This window comes from Pseudophryne corroboree, chromosome 9 (genome assembly GCF_028390025.1).
Source record: "Pseudophryne corroboree isolate aPseCor3 chromosome 9, aPseCor3.hap2, whole genome shotgun sequence".
Classification (NCBI taxonomy): Eukaryota; Metazoa; Chordata; class Amphibia; order Anura; family Myobatrachidae; genus Pseudophryne; species Pseudophryne corroboree.
This window is the reverse complement of record NC_086452.1, coordinates 20,071,627-20,088,458: the sequence shown is the minus strand read 5'-3', so window position 1 is coordinate 20,088,458 and position 16,832 is coordinate 20,071,627. Positions and strand designations below refer to the sequence as shown.

The 16,832-nt window shown below is 42.9% G+C and overlaps 1 protein-coding gene across 8 annotated transcripts in view; it reads right to left on the bottom strand.

The window, feature by feature from the left end:
• Positions 1–16,832, bottom strand: part of FUBP1 (far upstream element binding protein 1) — a 153,593-nt gene that overhangs the window by 119,708 nt on the left and 17,053 nt on the right. For 3 of the 8 annotated variants that reach the window (XM_063939024.1, XM_063939025.1, XM_063939029.1), the window contains exons 14-21: positions 12,403–12,563; positions 12,092–12,273; positions 11,324–11,403; positions 10,387–10,515; positions 9,953–10,027; positions 9,604–9,663; positions 6,548–6,693; positions 5,572–6,278 (exon numbers count right to left, since the gene is read on the bottom strand). In XM_063939024.1, the coding sequence (XP_063795094.1) occupies positions 6,270–6,278; positions 6,548–6,693; positions 9,604–9,663; positions 9,953–10,027; positions 10,387–10,515; positions 11,324–11,403; positions 12,092–12,273; positions 12,403–12,563 (842 nt within the window). In that variant the 3' untranslated portion in view covers positions 5,572–6,269. Of the gene's footprint in view, positions 1–3,199; positions 4,589–5,571; positions 6,279–6,547; positions 6,694–9,603; positions 9,664–9,952; positions 10,028–10,386; positions 10,516–11,323; positions 11,404–12,091; positions 12,274–12,402; positions 12,564–16,832 lie in introns of those variants that run through there. The other 5 variants (XR_010186544.1, XM_063939023.1, XM_063939026.1 and 2 more) reach the window with 5 other exon arrangements.

The window sequence follows — 16,832 nt, the reverse complement described above, 5'->3', positions numbered from 1 at the left end:
AACACACAATAAGAGACCACACCGGAAGATTTCCATTTATTTGTTTATTATGTACAATGTTGGACACAGCAGAGATGGAAATACAGGTCAATGATGCAAATGTAATATGGTTATAGTTTCATGGTCAGTTTTATATACGCCTGATCTTGCAGAAGTAACTTTAGGCTGATTCTAGCAACTCTAAATTCAGGTGCTTATCCAAAGCTAACCAGAAATTAAAGGTTTTTATATAGAATAAATGTTACTCAGACCTGGACCTGAGATCTACATAAAGTCTTAAAAATAGGCAATATAAAAGAAAAATAGGAAGGTTTATTCTATATGGCTTAGTAGTATAGGGGTACAAAGCAGACTGCACAAATTTCCACTGCGATCTTTGCACAATTTTTCTTCTAAGACAAAATTTTCCCGTCCCATTATGCAACATGAGTAAACACACAAACACCCCCAAAAGAGCAATCCAACCACCCCACCCTACAAAGGGCATGGTATGTTAGGTAGATTAGACTTATGTCGAGAGTGGGGTCGATTCAGTTCAGCAACAGTTGAATAGCACCAGGAGCTAAGTCGGCGAAGGCCCGTTCTCCCGGCATTATCAGGTTGAATTGTCGGGAGAACAGGCATTCTCAGACTTAACTCCCCACCGCGATGCTGATTCCCGACAGAATCAGCCTCGCGCCAGACGCACTTTTGTCGGATGTCCTCTCATCCCCCGGGGGTGAGAGAATTCCAGACAATGGAGTATCACTTGTCGCTGTATTGAATAGGGCCAGGAGCTAATTCCTGGTGCTATTCAACTGTCAGTGAATTGAATCGACCCCAGTGTCTAGGTTGACCACTACTGGTCGACATGGTTTCTAGGTCGCATGGACTCTAGGTCGACATGAGTTTTTTCTACTTTTTTTGGTGTCGTTTTCTCCCACTTAGGAACCCCAATTAGTGCACTGTGTCCACCTACATGGTTCGCCATGCTTCGGCCAAGGTGCCTCGCGAGGTTACTGTTCCCAATTGTAGTCCACGCAAACCATAAATCATGAAAAAGTTTAAAAATAAAATAAAAAAATAAACGTTGATTTGTTGTGTCGACCTAGAGTCACTGTCGACCTAGACAGTATCAACCTACTTACTGTCGGCCTAAAGACCGGATCCTCCCTACAAAATGTATGCACACCAGCCAAAATGTATCCTGCCATATTACCAAGTAGTTGCAATAGAAGATGCCTGGCCAACCTGTGGCTCTCTAGCTGTTGTGAAACGACAAGTCCCAGCATGCCCTGCAACAGTTTTGCAATTAGGACATGTTAAAACTGTGGCAGGGCATGCTGGGATGTGTAGTTTCACAACAGCTGGAGCGCCACAGGTTGGCCAGGCCCGACTTAGAAGAACGGACATGCTCCAGTACTGGGCCTGCCAAACACAAACCATCTACACTAGCCAAGAACTGGGACTATTTGCCAGGAGAACCCAGTTAGTACACAAAAAATAAAAAATGATATTAATGGTGCTGTATCAGAAGGGTATTTGATAATTTAATAGCTAAAAGGTGGGGGGGGGGGAGAGGAGACTGGGTCCTTTAACATAAGGTATGCACTTTTCTGGCACAAATCCCTCGTTCCCACAAGTATCATTTACGTTCCTACAGAAAATAAGCAGCAGACCAGTAGTGGCAACATATATTTATTTAAAAGCACAGATCCTAAGACAAGAGTCTACTAAATACAGATTAAAGCATTCAATTTACCTCAAATCCATACGGCTGCTGACTAGGGTACTGGACTTAAAGTTACTGGGGACAATCTTCTTTCTACACGGACCAGTATCTTCCGTAGGGAACATTGCACGTCAGACAGAAATGCATTGCATGTGTAGGACATGTTTACGTGACAGCACATATGGCAATATAGTAAGATAATCGCAGAACTGATATTTCAGCCAGTAATAATTAGCAGGTCACAGCAGAGCTAAATACGTTACCGGGTTAGTAATTTAAGACAACAGAAAAAAAAAAAAAAAACCACTACTTATCATAATAGGCAATTTATAGCAATGATCATATGGGTGATAAATTTAGAAAATTGCATGTAAATAGTGCAAATTTAGCATCCAAATTTGAAACAGAATTTAAATACTTTCAAAAAGGGAGATCTGAGTAAATGACACAATGACTTTCTCTGACATATGTATTTGATAAGCTTCTGCAACCTCTACTCTGAAATTACAAAGATTGGCAGAAGCACAGCTAGTAAAGAGACTCGCCACTAGGAAACGCATGCATTACATTACAAATGCTTCACAGTTACAGTGCATGCTTCCTAGAACGGTGCAAGACAGCAATTGTTGGATCATTAACGTCAATGCTAAGCAAATCAGCAGCGTTAGATTTACACAGGTGAATTAGTCTTTTTTTTAGCAAGGTATAAATCTGAAACTTTGGGAACAGGTATATTAGTCTACCACAACGGAGGTCGCTAAGTGCCTTGAGTCCTATTGGAGAAAGAGCACTCTATAAATAAAATTACCTAGTGTAGTTACCAGAAGGGAGCAGTAAATACAGATTGTGATAGCTCGTTACTTTTGTAAGACTGGTGGTCAGGAGGACATAATGGCTCATTTAGAGCATAATACAGCCCATAGGACACTACCAGCACACACAGACAATCTGGCATACCCCAAAGTAGAAAATAAAAAAAACCCTGCTGTTAACTATAACAATCTGTCCACCTCAGCAGTTGAATCTGCAACACCCCCCAAATGCCAGTTCTGCCCACTTCACCAGCAATCCCACAAATGTCAGGAAATGGACAGCACTGAGAGGTGCAGGATATACAGAAACGGAGCTACTGTATGTAATTACAGAAATAAGGTACAAACTCAAACATTTATTTGTTTAGAGTGTTTTACCACTCCAACTCCTGGCGCAAATAATTGTAAATAAATTAATTATACATCAGCTGCATTCACTGAGGGTTGGCAAACTCCCCCCAAAAATAGAAACAAGAAAATATAAAAAATGTGTATTGCGCTTGATGTATAAATGTTTGTATTTAAGTTATCAAAAGTATTTACACAGGTGTGTGCTTGTACCAAATTCAGCACACATGGAACTTGCTAATATATTAGCAAGTTCCATGTGTGCTGAATTTGGTACAAGCAGACACCTGTGTATATACTTTTGATAACTTAAATACAAACATTTATACATCAAGCGCAATACACATTTTTTATACAAACTCAAACATTACACTAATAGCGCCATCTGCATCTCAAGGAGTAAAAAATAAACAGATTGAGAGAGGCTCTAGAAACAGACTTTGCATTAAGGTCTAACTATACGGCATTATTTGCAAGGTCCACCCCCCATAAACCCAGTTAGAAATTTACATTTGTTGGATAACTCATAGTAAAAACCAATTCAGAAGATTTATGGTCTGAAAATTCTAGGTACAACAATCTTCATATCAATATATTGGAGATTACAAGAGCTTTCACAAAAAAAAAAAAATTGCATTAATGATCTACATAATGTGCTATAGTCTTCATACTGGTGCTAAAAATGGGTTTAAAAGCAAGTAACGGAGTGGTCATTGGACATCAGCATTCGAACAGGTGTTAAAAGGAAACACAAAGTAGTCAGTCTAGAAAAACTAATCTGCAAACAAGTGTCCTACAGAAATAACAGTTACAGTCCTACATCCAATTGCAGCAAATTACAACACGTCACAAAGGTCAGGCTCATGTAAATAGAAATCAAGAACACTAGGAACATTAATGCCAGCGGTATGAACAATACTGTATGACAGTAATATTGTAGAGGGCAAAATACTTTATAAAAGCATCAATAGTGATGAAAGACAGTCTGCACTATTATGCATCATTACAGCGTTACCTTCTACATGAGAGCCCTTCTACGTCCATGCGCATCGGCTCACCAATGGCATACACAGAAAGGATTCCTCCTTAGGGGTGGGGGCTACCTCAGGACCTGATTATAAGAAGCTATCACTTGCAGCATCTTCAGCACTGTGTGTGAAAATGAAGGCAGGATTTTGAAACTTTAAATGTACAGAATAAAGCAGGACTATAGTGATAGCATCAGTACATTCTGTTACAGTAAAAATGCAAGTGAAGAAAAAAAAATGATCTTTAAAAAAAGAAAAAGACAACAAGATCATACTCTGCTCATTGAAATACAGTCAGCAATTGGCATAGAAAACCATGACATAATATATCCGCCATTGTATGGTTAATAAGCTTGAGAAGTGTGGCAGGAAAAAACACTGACATTTCTAGGTCCTTGCACTACAATAAAGACTACTTGTAACAGGCAAGGGCGATGCAAACAAGAAAACCTTTTAGTAACACCTCCCTAACCAACAGCATAATATGCAGTCCAAAGACATTTGGTGGAGCAGATTTTAGCATACATAAGCACAAACCTTAAAGGGACAACATCATTGATATCAGGTAAATTTACTTCCTTAGGTTGTGCTTACCTGACACATTGTGCAGCAGAACCTAAGGTGGAAGATCTGGGAAGGCACTGAGGCATTTATATTTCACTCTTTCCAACTATATAGATATTTTAGACCTGAAATGAATTAGATCAACAGCCTCCAGTTGTAATGGTCATAAATGTCATCTGAATTTTAATGCATTATGATGAATGTATCAAGACAAATCGTCATGCAGAATAAGTCATTTAATCCCTCACTTATTTCATAAATAAGAAGTGGAGAGTTCAAGGACAAACGCGGGCTGCAAAGATCAAGTAAAATATCACAGCTGTGTATGTGCTGGTATACGGATATACAGAGAGTTAGGAGCAGTGACCAGCAGTCGCTAAGCTCGGCCAGACAAACAATGCACACATTTGAAATTGTTTTGGGTTTTTTTCAGATCATATTTGCATCTTAAAACTAAGCACTTTCCTGCAAACTAGACCTATATGCAAATACTTACCTAGAAAACGGAAGGGCTACATACATAAAAAGGAGTCTAACATACAGCTCTGTACAGCGAGTCATTACAGAACATTCAATCATTTCAGATACTTACAGTACATAAAGGAAAGGATGATGCACAGTTTAATTCTCATTACTATAGAGCTAATCCTATATATTAAGCCTGAGACAACTGGCAAAGGACTATAGGTTAGAATATAAACAAAAATGAAAAAAGTGATCTGGCAGGTGTGCAGATTAAACATTAGATTACTCATTAGGACAATTAAAAACGTTTGAGACTGATCTCAAGTTAAACGATTGGAGCAGGATACATTTTACTTTCATCTCCATCATCCCCTTTACAACTATCTTCAGCAAATCTGCCGTTAAGATCCCCCCCAAACCTTCCCTTTAACGTATGAAATTGGCTGCCTAAACAGGTGGGCCCACAAATGCACTACATAGACAATTGAGAAGGGACTGATAGGCTGGAAGGCAAAGGTATCTGTCAGTGCATGACGTTCAATAAAAAGCCGATTTAACATTGCATCATCAGGGGAAAGGGAAAAAAGGTCAAATCTTCCTGTAACTACATTATATTGAAAAAATAATAAACAGCACACAAACGGTCTGTAAAGAAGTCAATTTATGAAAAACAAAAACAGGAAACAAACTGGCATGAAAACTGCTTTACAGGTCTGAACAGTGGTCAGGTTAATGCAGGGGTCTGCTAGAACATTATATACATGCATGAAACAGCAAGGCGACAGGCTGTCAACAGGCCAGAAAGTAAACTCATTTATCGAAGAAAAATAATCGTTTTGGTGAGAAAACAAAAAGGAGCAATATCCAGGTTATAAAAGCCTACAGACTTCTGCTCTGTACCTTGCTTTTCAGGCATTTCATTTAAAAACCAAAAACAATGACGTATTTTTCATTTAAATACTCACATATCCAACTTACCGACACAGGAGGTTTCATATTATTTATTGTAAAGCACAAAACAGGCATTTTAAAAGTGATAAAGTATACATTGAAAAAGTACATTTGTATCACAAAGCATTGACCACATAATAGTTGCAAATACATTTGCTGGAATGTGTACATCTACACTAAATATACTAAAAACAAACCAAGTTTTCATTTCTACACAGAAATATAGCCTCCTACCAGTCAGTAGTGATAGTTTATGTACATTTTTCAAAACAGTTTTTTTAAACCAAAACAAAAAGAAAATTAAGATCTTCATCAAGGCGTCTGCATCCAAACATTTAACAAAGGTTTTCCCCAACACAATGAAGCAAATACTGTACTGTCCACTTCGCATTACTGGCCCTGTGCAGAGGAAATACATAAGAGATATACAAAGTGTTAAACTAGAAATTCCTTTCAAAGGAAGCCAGCTCAGGAGCGCCCCCTAAGGAGAGATTGGGTTAACAAAAGGTTGGCTGCTTCCTGTATGTTCTCATTAGCCCTGAAAGGGGAAAACGTTGTGATCACACAGATACAGCCTGGTGCATAGGAATGCGTTCGCTTGCGACGGGTAACCAGAGCCACCCAAATTACGCAAATACAGAAAACAAAGAAGGAAGCTAACTTCCTACCTGTGGTGCGGGTGCGTGTTGTGGAATTCCTTGTGGGCTTGTCTGGGCATAATATGCCGCCTGCTGTCTGTAGTACTCTGCCCATGCAGCGCTGTAGTCTGCTTGACCAGCAGGGGGGGCTGCACCTGGAGTTGGAACCGTTTGCCCTAAGAAAAAACAAAACAAATGAATTAAGAGGAAAAACCAGAAGGACTTGCAAACTGCATTAAGCCAGAGCAATGGTGTGATTAGAGAATGGGACTAGACGGGACTAAATGTAACTTGTTACAGCCTTTCTACAGAAAACACTCGTCAGCACCATCTAGTGGCGTAGACAATCGCTGCAAGTAAAGCTCCTTACAGTAGCAGTCTTTACCACCATCAGTACTCCACGTACGCAGCAAGTACCTTCCATTAGCATCATGGCGGTGTGGGGAGTGACTTTAAACACCCATTCTGTGTAAGATTACTACAGGCAAGGCAGACAGCATAACAGAATTAGGTCAACCAGTGTAACATTGTTATACAGTTGCAAGAAAAAGTATGTGAACCCTTTGGAATTTCCTGGATTTGTGCATAAATTGGTCATAAAATGTGTTCTGATCTTCATCAGTCACAATAGACAGTCTGCTGAAACCAATACCACACAATTATATGTTTTTATTGAACATACCATGTGAACAGTCACAGTGCAGGGTGGACAAAGTATGTGAACGCCTAGGCTAATGATTTCTCTAAGAGCTAATTTGAGTCAGCCAACCTGGAGTCCAATCAATGAGACGAGATTAGAGGTGTTGGTTAAAGCTGCCCTGCCCTATAAAAACACACCAGTTTTGAGTTTGCAATTTTCAAGAAGCATTGCCTGATGTGAACCATGCCTCGCAGAAAAGAGCTCTCAGAAGACCTACGATTAAGAATTGTTGACTTGCATAAAGCTGGAAAGGGTTACAAAAGTATCTTTAAAAGCCTTGATGTTCATCAGTCCACGGTAAGACAAATTGTCTATAAATGGAGAAAGTTCAGCACTGTTGCTACTCTCCCTAGGAGTGGGCGTCCTGTAAAGATGACTTCAAGAGCACAGCGCAGAATGCTCAATGATGGTGAAAGACCACCCTAGTGTCAGTTAAGACTTACAGAAATCTCTGGCACATGCTAACATCTGTTGACGAATCTACCATATGTAAAACACTGAACAAGAATGGAGTTCATGTGAGGATACCACGGAGGAAGCCACTGCGGTCAAAAAAAAACATTGCTGCACGTTTGAAGTTTGCAAACGAGCACCTGAATGTTCCACAGCACTACTGGCAAAAACCAAAGTTGAGTTGTTTGAAAGGAACACAACACTATGCGTGGTGGGAAAAAAAAAAAATAAAAAAAAAAGAAGGGCACAGCACACCAGCATCAAAACCTCATCCTAACTGTGAAGTATGGTGGAGGGGGCATCATGGTTTGGGGCTGCCTCAGGGCCTGGACAGATTGCCATCGACGAAAAAATGAATTCAAGTTTATAAAGACATTTTGCAGGAGAACTTAAGGCCATCTGTCCACCAACTGAAGCTCAACAGAAGATGGGTGATGCAACAGGACAACAACCCAAAGCACAGAAGTAGATCAACAGAATGGCTTCAACAGAAGGAAATATGCCTTCTGGAGTGGCCCAGTCAGAGTCCTGACCTCAACCTGATTGAGATTCTGTGGCATGACTTCAAGAGAGCGATTCACACCAGACAACACAAGAATATTGCTGAACTGAAAGAGTTTTGTAAAGAGGAATGGTCCAAAATTCCCCCTGACCGTTGTGCAGGTCTGATATGCAACTATAGGAAACGTTTGGTTGAGGTTATTACTGCCAAAGGAGGGTCAACCAGTTATTAAATCCAAGGGTTCACATACTTTGTCATCCCTGCACTGTGAATGTTTACATGGTGTGTTCAATAAAAACATGAGAACATATAATGGTTTGTGTGGTATTCGTTTCAGCGGACTGTGTTTGTCTGTTGTTGTGACTTAGAAGATCCGAACACATTTTATGACCAATTTATGCACAAATCCAGAAAATTCCAAAGGGCTCACATACTTTCTTGCAACTGTAGATTCAGACTTACAGGTTCTGCAAAAAGTTGAATTCGCTAGACCTAGGTACACACTGGAGCGATATCAGCCCGATATGCAGTATCCAGACGAATCATATCGGCCGGATCGTACAGCACGTACGGCCAATCTGCACTGTCCCACTCCATATCGTACGGTTGGTTGTGCTGTAATCAACTGGATGATATTGCATGTTGCGTCATGCAAGGTACTGAAGGACGGAACAAGGGATCGTTCTGATGTGTACCGCAGTAACAATATATTGGCAGATATATAGGCCACATCGCTCTAGTGCATATCCAGCTTAAGAAATAAATCCCTTCATTGCACTACTTTCCTCCATTTTGTAAATACTCCCAGGTACCTAGTACTAAGTTTGTTGCAAAAGAATTGGTATAAAGTCGAAGATGATTTGCCGTTTTACAGACTGCATACTTCTTTATTTTGAGTCTTCTTTATACCAATTTAAACTAAAATTAAAAGCCAATTCTAAAATGAAACGATGCATGGAACTGATCACTCGTATCGGACCTCTCTTGCCCGTTTACCCTGGATTGCGCACTTTCCTCAATGCTGCGTCTTTGTTCGCTTATAGTGTGCGAGGTACTTAGGATTAGTGTTTGTAACATAGTATCTAAGACAATTTGTCCATCGAGTTCAACCTATTTGTGGTCTCTTGTGCAGTTTTATTTTAGGACTAATTTTGCCTGATGCCGATGCCAGCCGTTGTGTTTTAATAACTGTAGTGCGTGACTACGCACCGTAACCATGAATATCCTTATCCATTAGAAATGTATCTAACCCGTTTGGCGTGGCTAAGTAGCAATGTCAGTGGCGCACTAAACGTGGCTATAGGGCCCAATTACAGAATAGGTTTATGTGGACACCTCTGTACAGCCATTTTTTTCCAATTCAGCTACAACCCAGTACAATAAAATGTCCCTATCGCCAATGTAGAAAGTCCAGTATTTGGAGAGACTTGCCTTGTTTTTTGTAGTATTCTTCCCATGCTTTTGAATAATCTTGGGGTGGTGCTTGCTGGCCTATGTAACAAGAAAAATATAAAGCCTTAATCAATGACACAGTAACAGCTGATTATTCTGCAGTATTGGGTTTTGCAGGCCTGGTACAGTGGTATTTATGCACAATCCAGTTTTGCACAAGTTACCATGAGCTGAACAAAAGCTGTACAGCGTATCCAATAAAAAAAAAAAAAAAAAAAAAATCACCCACAGGCCGGACGCGCAATGCGTAAAACCAAAAACGAAAGACTTTGGTGTAATTGCTGGTTCTCCAATACAACCCAATAGAAAAACACTATTTGGTACATACCCATTTTTTTGTAATACTCTTCCCAAGCTTTTGTATAGTCCACTTGTCCAGCTTGAGGTGCAGCTGGCTGCTCAACTACGTATAAAACATGAAACAGGATGTAAGTGTGCAGAATTTATATTTCATTACAGCATGAAGGAAATACAATCTATGAAGGAAAACATGAACCGGTTAAGGGACTCCACATGTGTGCATGCAAAGCATGTAAGGTATGCAAAAATTCCAACATGCCACCTAGAAGGGGCAATCCTTAGGATGCCTAACACAAGAAGTGTGCGCGGAACTAAAAAAAAAAAAAAAGTTACTGCGGCTACGCCACCCAGGCCACACAGAACTACGTGGCAAAGATGGAGGAGCCCAGAACGGCCGCACACTGTGTCCCATTGCTGTCCACCAGTAAAAGGCTTTCCTTTTAATAAAAAGGAGTTTGCTACCTTGTCCATTAGTTTGGGTTGTACTTGGTCCAGCAGAAGGAGCTGCAGGTGGCTGGGGTACTTGCTGTTGGTAATAATGAGCATAATAAGTTGCCCACGCTGCAGAATTGGGGTCTGTTCCTGCTTTACCTAAGAAATTAAACATCACTCTTATAGTGTATTGTAGAATAACATATCTACATAAACTTATTAGCATACCGAACCCAACCCCCAGCCTCTTAAAATCCAATATAAAATATTGATTGGTTTATGAACAGCTGCCAAGTACATGGCAGCTGCAGAAATCAGACATTTTCTGCTCACTAAATCTAGAATAGAGAATGGCGTAGGCGATGAGCACTTGGTTGGAGAACTGCCTTGCTGGAGATTGTAGTTCTACTGTATGCATCAACTTCCATTACCCTCCGCCAACAGGCACGGGTAATAGGGGTTGCAGCTGACCTGCTGTAGTCACAGGCAACCCAAAGAACACAAAAGCACTAGTCTAACCAGGCCTTTGTCTGCAGACGTAAAAAGACCTCTGTATACTGCAGCATTCCCCTAGCAGCTGGCACTAAAATGAAGCGCTATATTGACTGGTTTGATAGAGTCATGCCCCATTAGGGTATGGCACATAAGCATTTTCAGAATCATGTCAAAGGCTGCGGAGATCCAAACGAAGCGTTATGATCAGTGCAGCGACACCAAAAGGAAAAAAAAAAAAAACATACAAAATAACTTGTCATGAGCATTCAAAAACAGCTAATGAAGCGCATGCACTGACATCAATTCATTATCTTTAAAGCCTCCCAAAATGAGGCAAAGAAAATATTGCTAAGTCTCGATCTGTAATTTAATTTTTAAATACACCCAACACATTTAAATTGTCCAAAGTAGGTAGATATCTATATGCCTAGAAACACCGATCAGAATAAATAGTAAAGAAACACAAACTTACTTGGGTCTGGCTGGGCTTGTTGTTGCCAGTGGGGGTATGTATTGCCCCAGCCCTGAGGGGCATACTGTGCAGGAGGGCCACTTAAAATGAAACCATAAAAAAAGCATTTAATAAAATTACACAAACATGGGTGCCTAAACCAAATCTGGATAAAACCCAATCAATAGGCTAAACTTTTCTAGCACATTCTAGAACTAATCTGCATTAACATAAACGCACCCTGGCAGCTAGAGGAAGTTTCCCTGCGCACTAATGACAATTTGCATCTACTGTGAAACATTGGGGGGCGCTGCATGACCACCTCTGGGAATTCCCAAAGCAAGCTAACGGGGGCAAGCTAAATCTTACGCCCAAACCAGACATCTCGTGCCCCAAACATATGGAAGCGGTAGAATTTCGTTCAAGTGTGCCGTGCCGCCAAGGCGCCATGACAAATTGCACAGGTAGCCCCCTACAGTGTGGGTTAAGTGGCCCGGAGCATAGCCAGAACCAGCACAACCAAAGACAACTAGGCCTGCTGGATGGCAGAGGTGACCCACCAAGCAATAGTACCCTTAGAGGACGGCCAAACTCAGAGGTCATCATGCAGTGTCCCCGAGATGGATGACAGGAATAATTTAGGCAGATATTTGAACAATGCAGCCACCTGTTCATGTATACAGCACTATGCGGTTGCCAAGTTTGTCACAAAATAGCCAGCTGCTAACGCGTGTCAAACTGTCCAGGCCTGAACCATCCACCCAACCAATTAAGTTGTTTGATACTTACTGAGGAGCAGGTCCTGGTGGACCCGGGTTGTAAGGTGGAGGGTTGTAGGGTCCCATAGGAGCACCAGGGCCAGGGGGTCCAGGAGGTCCATGGGGGCCGGGCACACCACCAGGAGGTCCATGAGGAACTGGGGGACCCAATGGATTTACTGGACCCTGTTCAGAATACATTGAGTAAGTATCCTTTAATCATAAAAAACAAAAAAAAACAAAATTGTACTATGCAGATCAGGACATTTGTAAAATAGAACATGGTGCGAAAAATAATAACCAAAAAGCAGTGACAACACACATTGCATGTGCTGTACTTACCCCAATCTTCTCTTCAATAAGTTGCCGTGCGAAGTCTATTTGCTGCGGCGAACCACGGACCGTAAACAGCTTCATGTTTGGGTCTGAATTTGGTGGAGGGTTTCTCTGAAGCTCGATTCTGGCTCCAGACTGCTGACTTATGTTTTTAATAGTTTCGCCCCCTGGACCAATACAAAACACAGTAAGTTTCATGCATGACATGAGAAAAGAACAACTTTCTAAACAAGCCTGAGACAATTCTAGCTATGGAATATTTACTCCAGATGGAAAAATCCTCAAACAATCCCAAACTACTGAAGTAAGTAATTAGAGCGTCAGCCAAGCCTCTGATCCTAGGGACACCCAGCCTGGGGTTTGCCTTCAGATGGCAGCAAAAATGCGTTACATTTATTATCAGTCTCTTATATAGTGCAGCATATTCCGTTGCGCTTTACAATTAGAACAGTAATAGAACAAAACTAGAATAAAGTTGTTTACTTTGTGTACAACAACTGTGGACACTCCTGAAATTTACAGACCGCTAAACTGTAGCAAGGGACTGCAAACTCAGCCTGGGGATGCATTTCTCCTGGACTGCAGGCATCCCAGACAGGAGACAGCTGCCCCTTACGTTGTTTTGTTTGTGACTAGACGGGCCTGTAGACACCAATTATGTTTTCAACAAAAACCTCCCAAATAAAAATAAGATTTTACTCACCGGTAAATCTATTTCTCGTAGTCCGTAGTGGATGCTGGGACTCCGTAAGGACCATGGGGAATAGCGGCTCCGCAGGAGACTGGGCACAACTAAAGAAAGCTTTAGGACTACCCAGTGTGCACTGGCTCCTCCCACTATGACCCTCCTCCAGACCTCAGTTAGGATACTGTGCCCGGAAGAGCTGACACAATAAGGAAGGATTTTGAATCCCGGGTAAGACTCATACCAGCCACACCAATCACACCGTATAACTCGTGATACTATACCCAGTTAACAGTATGAAATATAACTGAGCCTCTCAGATGGCTCAACAATAACCCTTTAGTTAGGCAATAACTATAAACAAGTATTGCAGACAATCCGCACTTGGGATGGGCGCCCAGCATCCACTACGGACTACGAGAAATAGATTTATCGGTGAGTAAAATCTTATTTTCTCTGACGTCCTAAGTGGATGCTGGGACTCCGTAAGGACCATGGGGATTATACCAAAGCTCCCAAACGGGCGGGAGAGTGTGCATGACTCTGCAGCACCGAATGAGCAAACTCTAGGTCCTCCTCAGCCAGGGTATCAAACTTGTAAACACTTGCAAAAATGTTTGAACCCGACCAAGTAACAGCTCGGCAAAGTTGTAAAGCCGAGACCCCTCGGGCAGCCGCCCAAGAAGAGCCCACTTTCCTTGTGGAATGGGCTTTCACAGATTTAGGGTGCGGCAGTCCAGCCGCAGAATGTGCAAGTTGAATCGTGCTACAGATCCAGCGAGCAATAGTCTGCTTAGAAGCAGGAGCACCCAGCTTGTTGGGTGCATACAGGATAAATAGCGAGTCAGTTTTCCTGACTCCAGCCGTCCTGGAAACATACTTTTCAGGGCCCTGACTACGTCCAGTAACTTGGAATCCTCCAAGTCGCAAGTAGCCGCAGGCACCACAATAGGTTGGTTCACATGAAAAACTGATACCACCTTAGGAAGGAATTGGGAACGAGTCCTCAATTCCACCTTATCCATATAAAATACAGATAAGGGCTTTTGTATGACAAAGCCGCCAATTCTGATACACGCCTGGCCGACGCCAAAACCCACAGCATGACCACTTTCCACGTGAGGTATTGTAGCTCCATGGATTTAAGTGGCTCAACCCAATGCGACTTCAGGAAATCCAACACCACGTTGAGATCCCACGGTGCCACTGGAGGCACAAACGGGGGCTGACTATGCAGCACTCCCTTTACAAAAGTCTGAACTTCAGGCAGTGAAGCCAGTTCTATTTTGGAAGAAAATCGATAGAGCCTAAATCTGGACCTAAATGGAACCCGATTTTAGGCCCATAGTCACCTCTGACTGTAGGAAGTGCAGAAATCGACCTAGCTGAAATTCCTCCTTTGGGGCCTTCCTGGCCTCACAGCACGCAACATATTTCCGCCATATGCGGTGATAATTGTTTGCGTTCACTTCTTTCCTAGCTTTAAATAGCGTAGGGATAACTTCCTCCGGAATGCCCTTTTCCTTCAGGATCCGGCGTTCAACCGCCATGCCGTCACACGCAGCCGTGGTACGTCTTGGAACAGACAGGCCCCCTGCTGCAGCAGGTCCTGTCTGAGCGGCAGAGGCCATGAGTCCTCTGAGATCATTTCTTGGACTTCTGGGTACCAAGCTCTTCTTGGCCAAGCCGGAACAATGAGTATAGTTCTTACTCCTCTCCTCATTCTCATTACCCTGGGTAAGAAAGGCAGAGAAGGGAACACATACACCGACTGGTACACCCATGGTGTTACCAGAGTGTCCACAGCTATCGCCTGAGGCTCCCTTGACCTGGCGCAATATCTTTGTAGCTTTTTGTTAAGGCGGGACGCCATCATGTCCACCTGTGGCCTTTCCCAACGGTGTACAATCATTTGGAAGACTTCTGGATGAAGTCCCCACTCTCCCGGGTGGAGGTTGTGTCTTCTGAGAAAGTCTGCTTCTCAGTTGTCCACTCTGGGAATGAACACTGCTGACAGTGCTAACACATGATTTTCCGCCCATCGGAGAATCCTTGTGGCTTCTGCCATCGCCATCCTGCTTCTTGTGCCGCCCTGTCTGTTTACATGAGCGACCGCCGTGATGTTGTCTGACTGGATCAGCACCGGCCGGTGTTGAAGCAGGGGTCTAGCCTGACTTAGGGCATTGTAAATGGCCCTTAGTTCCAGAATATTTATGTGTAGGGAAATCTCCTGACTTTTCCATAGCCTTGGAAGTTTCTTCCCTGTGTGACTGCCCCCCAGCCTCGAAGGCTGGCATCCGTGGTCACCAGGACCCAGTCCTGTATGCCGAATCTGCGGCCCCCTAGAAGATGAGCACTCTGCAGCCACCACAACAGCGACACCCTGGCCCTTGGAGACAGGGTTATCCGCCGATGCATCTGAAGATGCGACCCGGACCACTTGTCCAACAGATCCCACTGGAAGATTCTTGCATGGGACCTGGCGAATGGAATTTCTTCGTAAGAAGCTACCATCTTTCCCAGGGCTCACGTGCATTGATGCACCGACACCTGTATTTGTATTAGGAGGTCTCTATCTAGAGACGACAACTCCTTGGACTTCTCCTCCGGGAGAAAACCTTTTTTATCCGGTTCTGTGTCCAGAACCATACCCAGGAACAGTAGACACGTCGTAGGAACCAGCTGCGACTTTGGAATATTCAGAATCCAGCCGTGCTGTTGTAGCACTTCCCGAGATAGTGCTACTCCGAACTGCTCCCTGGACCTCGCCTTTATAAGGAGATCGTCCAAGTACGGGATAATTATTTCGGCCATTACCTTGGTAAATACCTCGGTGCCGGGGACAGACCAACAGCAAGGTCTGGAATTGGTAATGACAATCCTGTACCACAATTTTGAGGTACACCTGGTGAAGAGGGTAAATAGGGACATGCAGGTAAGCATCCTTGATGTCCAGTGATACCATGAAATTCTCCAGGCTTGCAATAATCGCCCTGAGCGATTCCATTTTGAACTTGAACCTTCGTATATAAGTGTTCAAGGATTTCAATTTTAGAATGGGTTTCACCGAACAGTCTGGTTTCGGTACCACAACATTTTGGAATAGTAACCCCGGCCTTGTTGAAGGAGGGGTACCTTGATTTCACCTGCTGGAAGTACAGCTTGTGAATTGCCGCCAGTACTACCTTCCTTTCTCCGAGGGCAGCAGGCAAGGCTGATGTGAGGTAACGGCGAGGGGGAGTCGCCTCGAACTCCAGCCTGTATCCCTGTGATACTACTTGCAGAACCTAGGGATCCACCTGTGGGCAAGCCCACTGGTCCCTGAAGTTCCCGAGATGCGCCCCCACCGCACCTGTCTCCACCTGTGGAGCCCCAGCGTCATGCGGTGGACTCAGAGGAAGATTTTTGATCCTGGGAACTGGCTGTCTGGTGCAGCTTTTTCCTTCTTCCCTTGTCTCTGTGCAGAAAGGAAGCGCCTTTGACCCGCTTGCTTTTCTGAAGCCGAAAGGACGTACCTGAAAATACGGTGCTTTCTTAGGGTGTGTACACATGGTGAGATCCTTGCTATGTCCTATTTTTACTTGCGATTTCCCTTGAACTCCCCGGAGCCCAGATAGGACAGATTTTGACTAACTTTTCTTGAGATATGGACTGTGTGTGCTTACGATTTTGGCTTATGTGAGATTTTGGCTTATGTGAGATGTCATTGACATGTGAGAAGAACTAGATAGTACACCGATCTAGCAAGGAT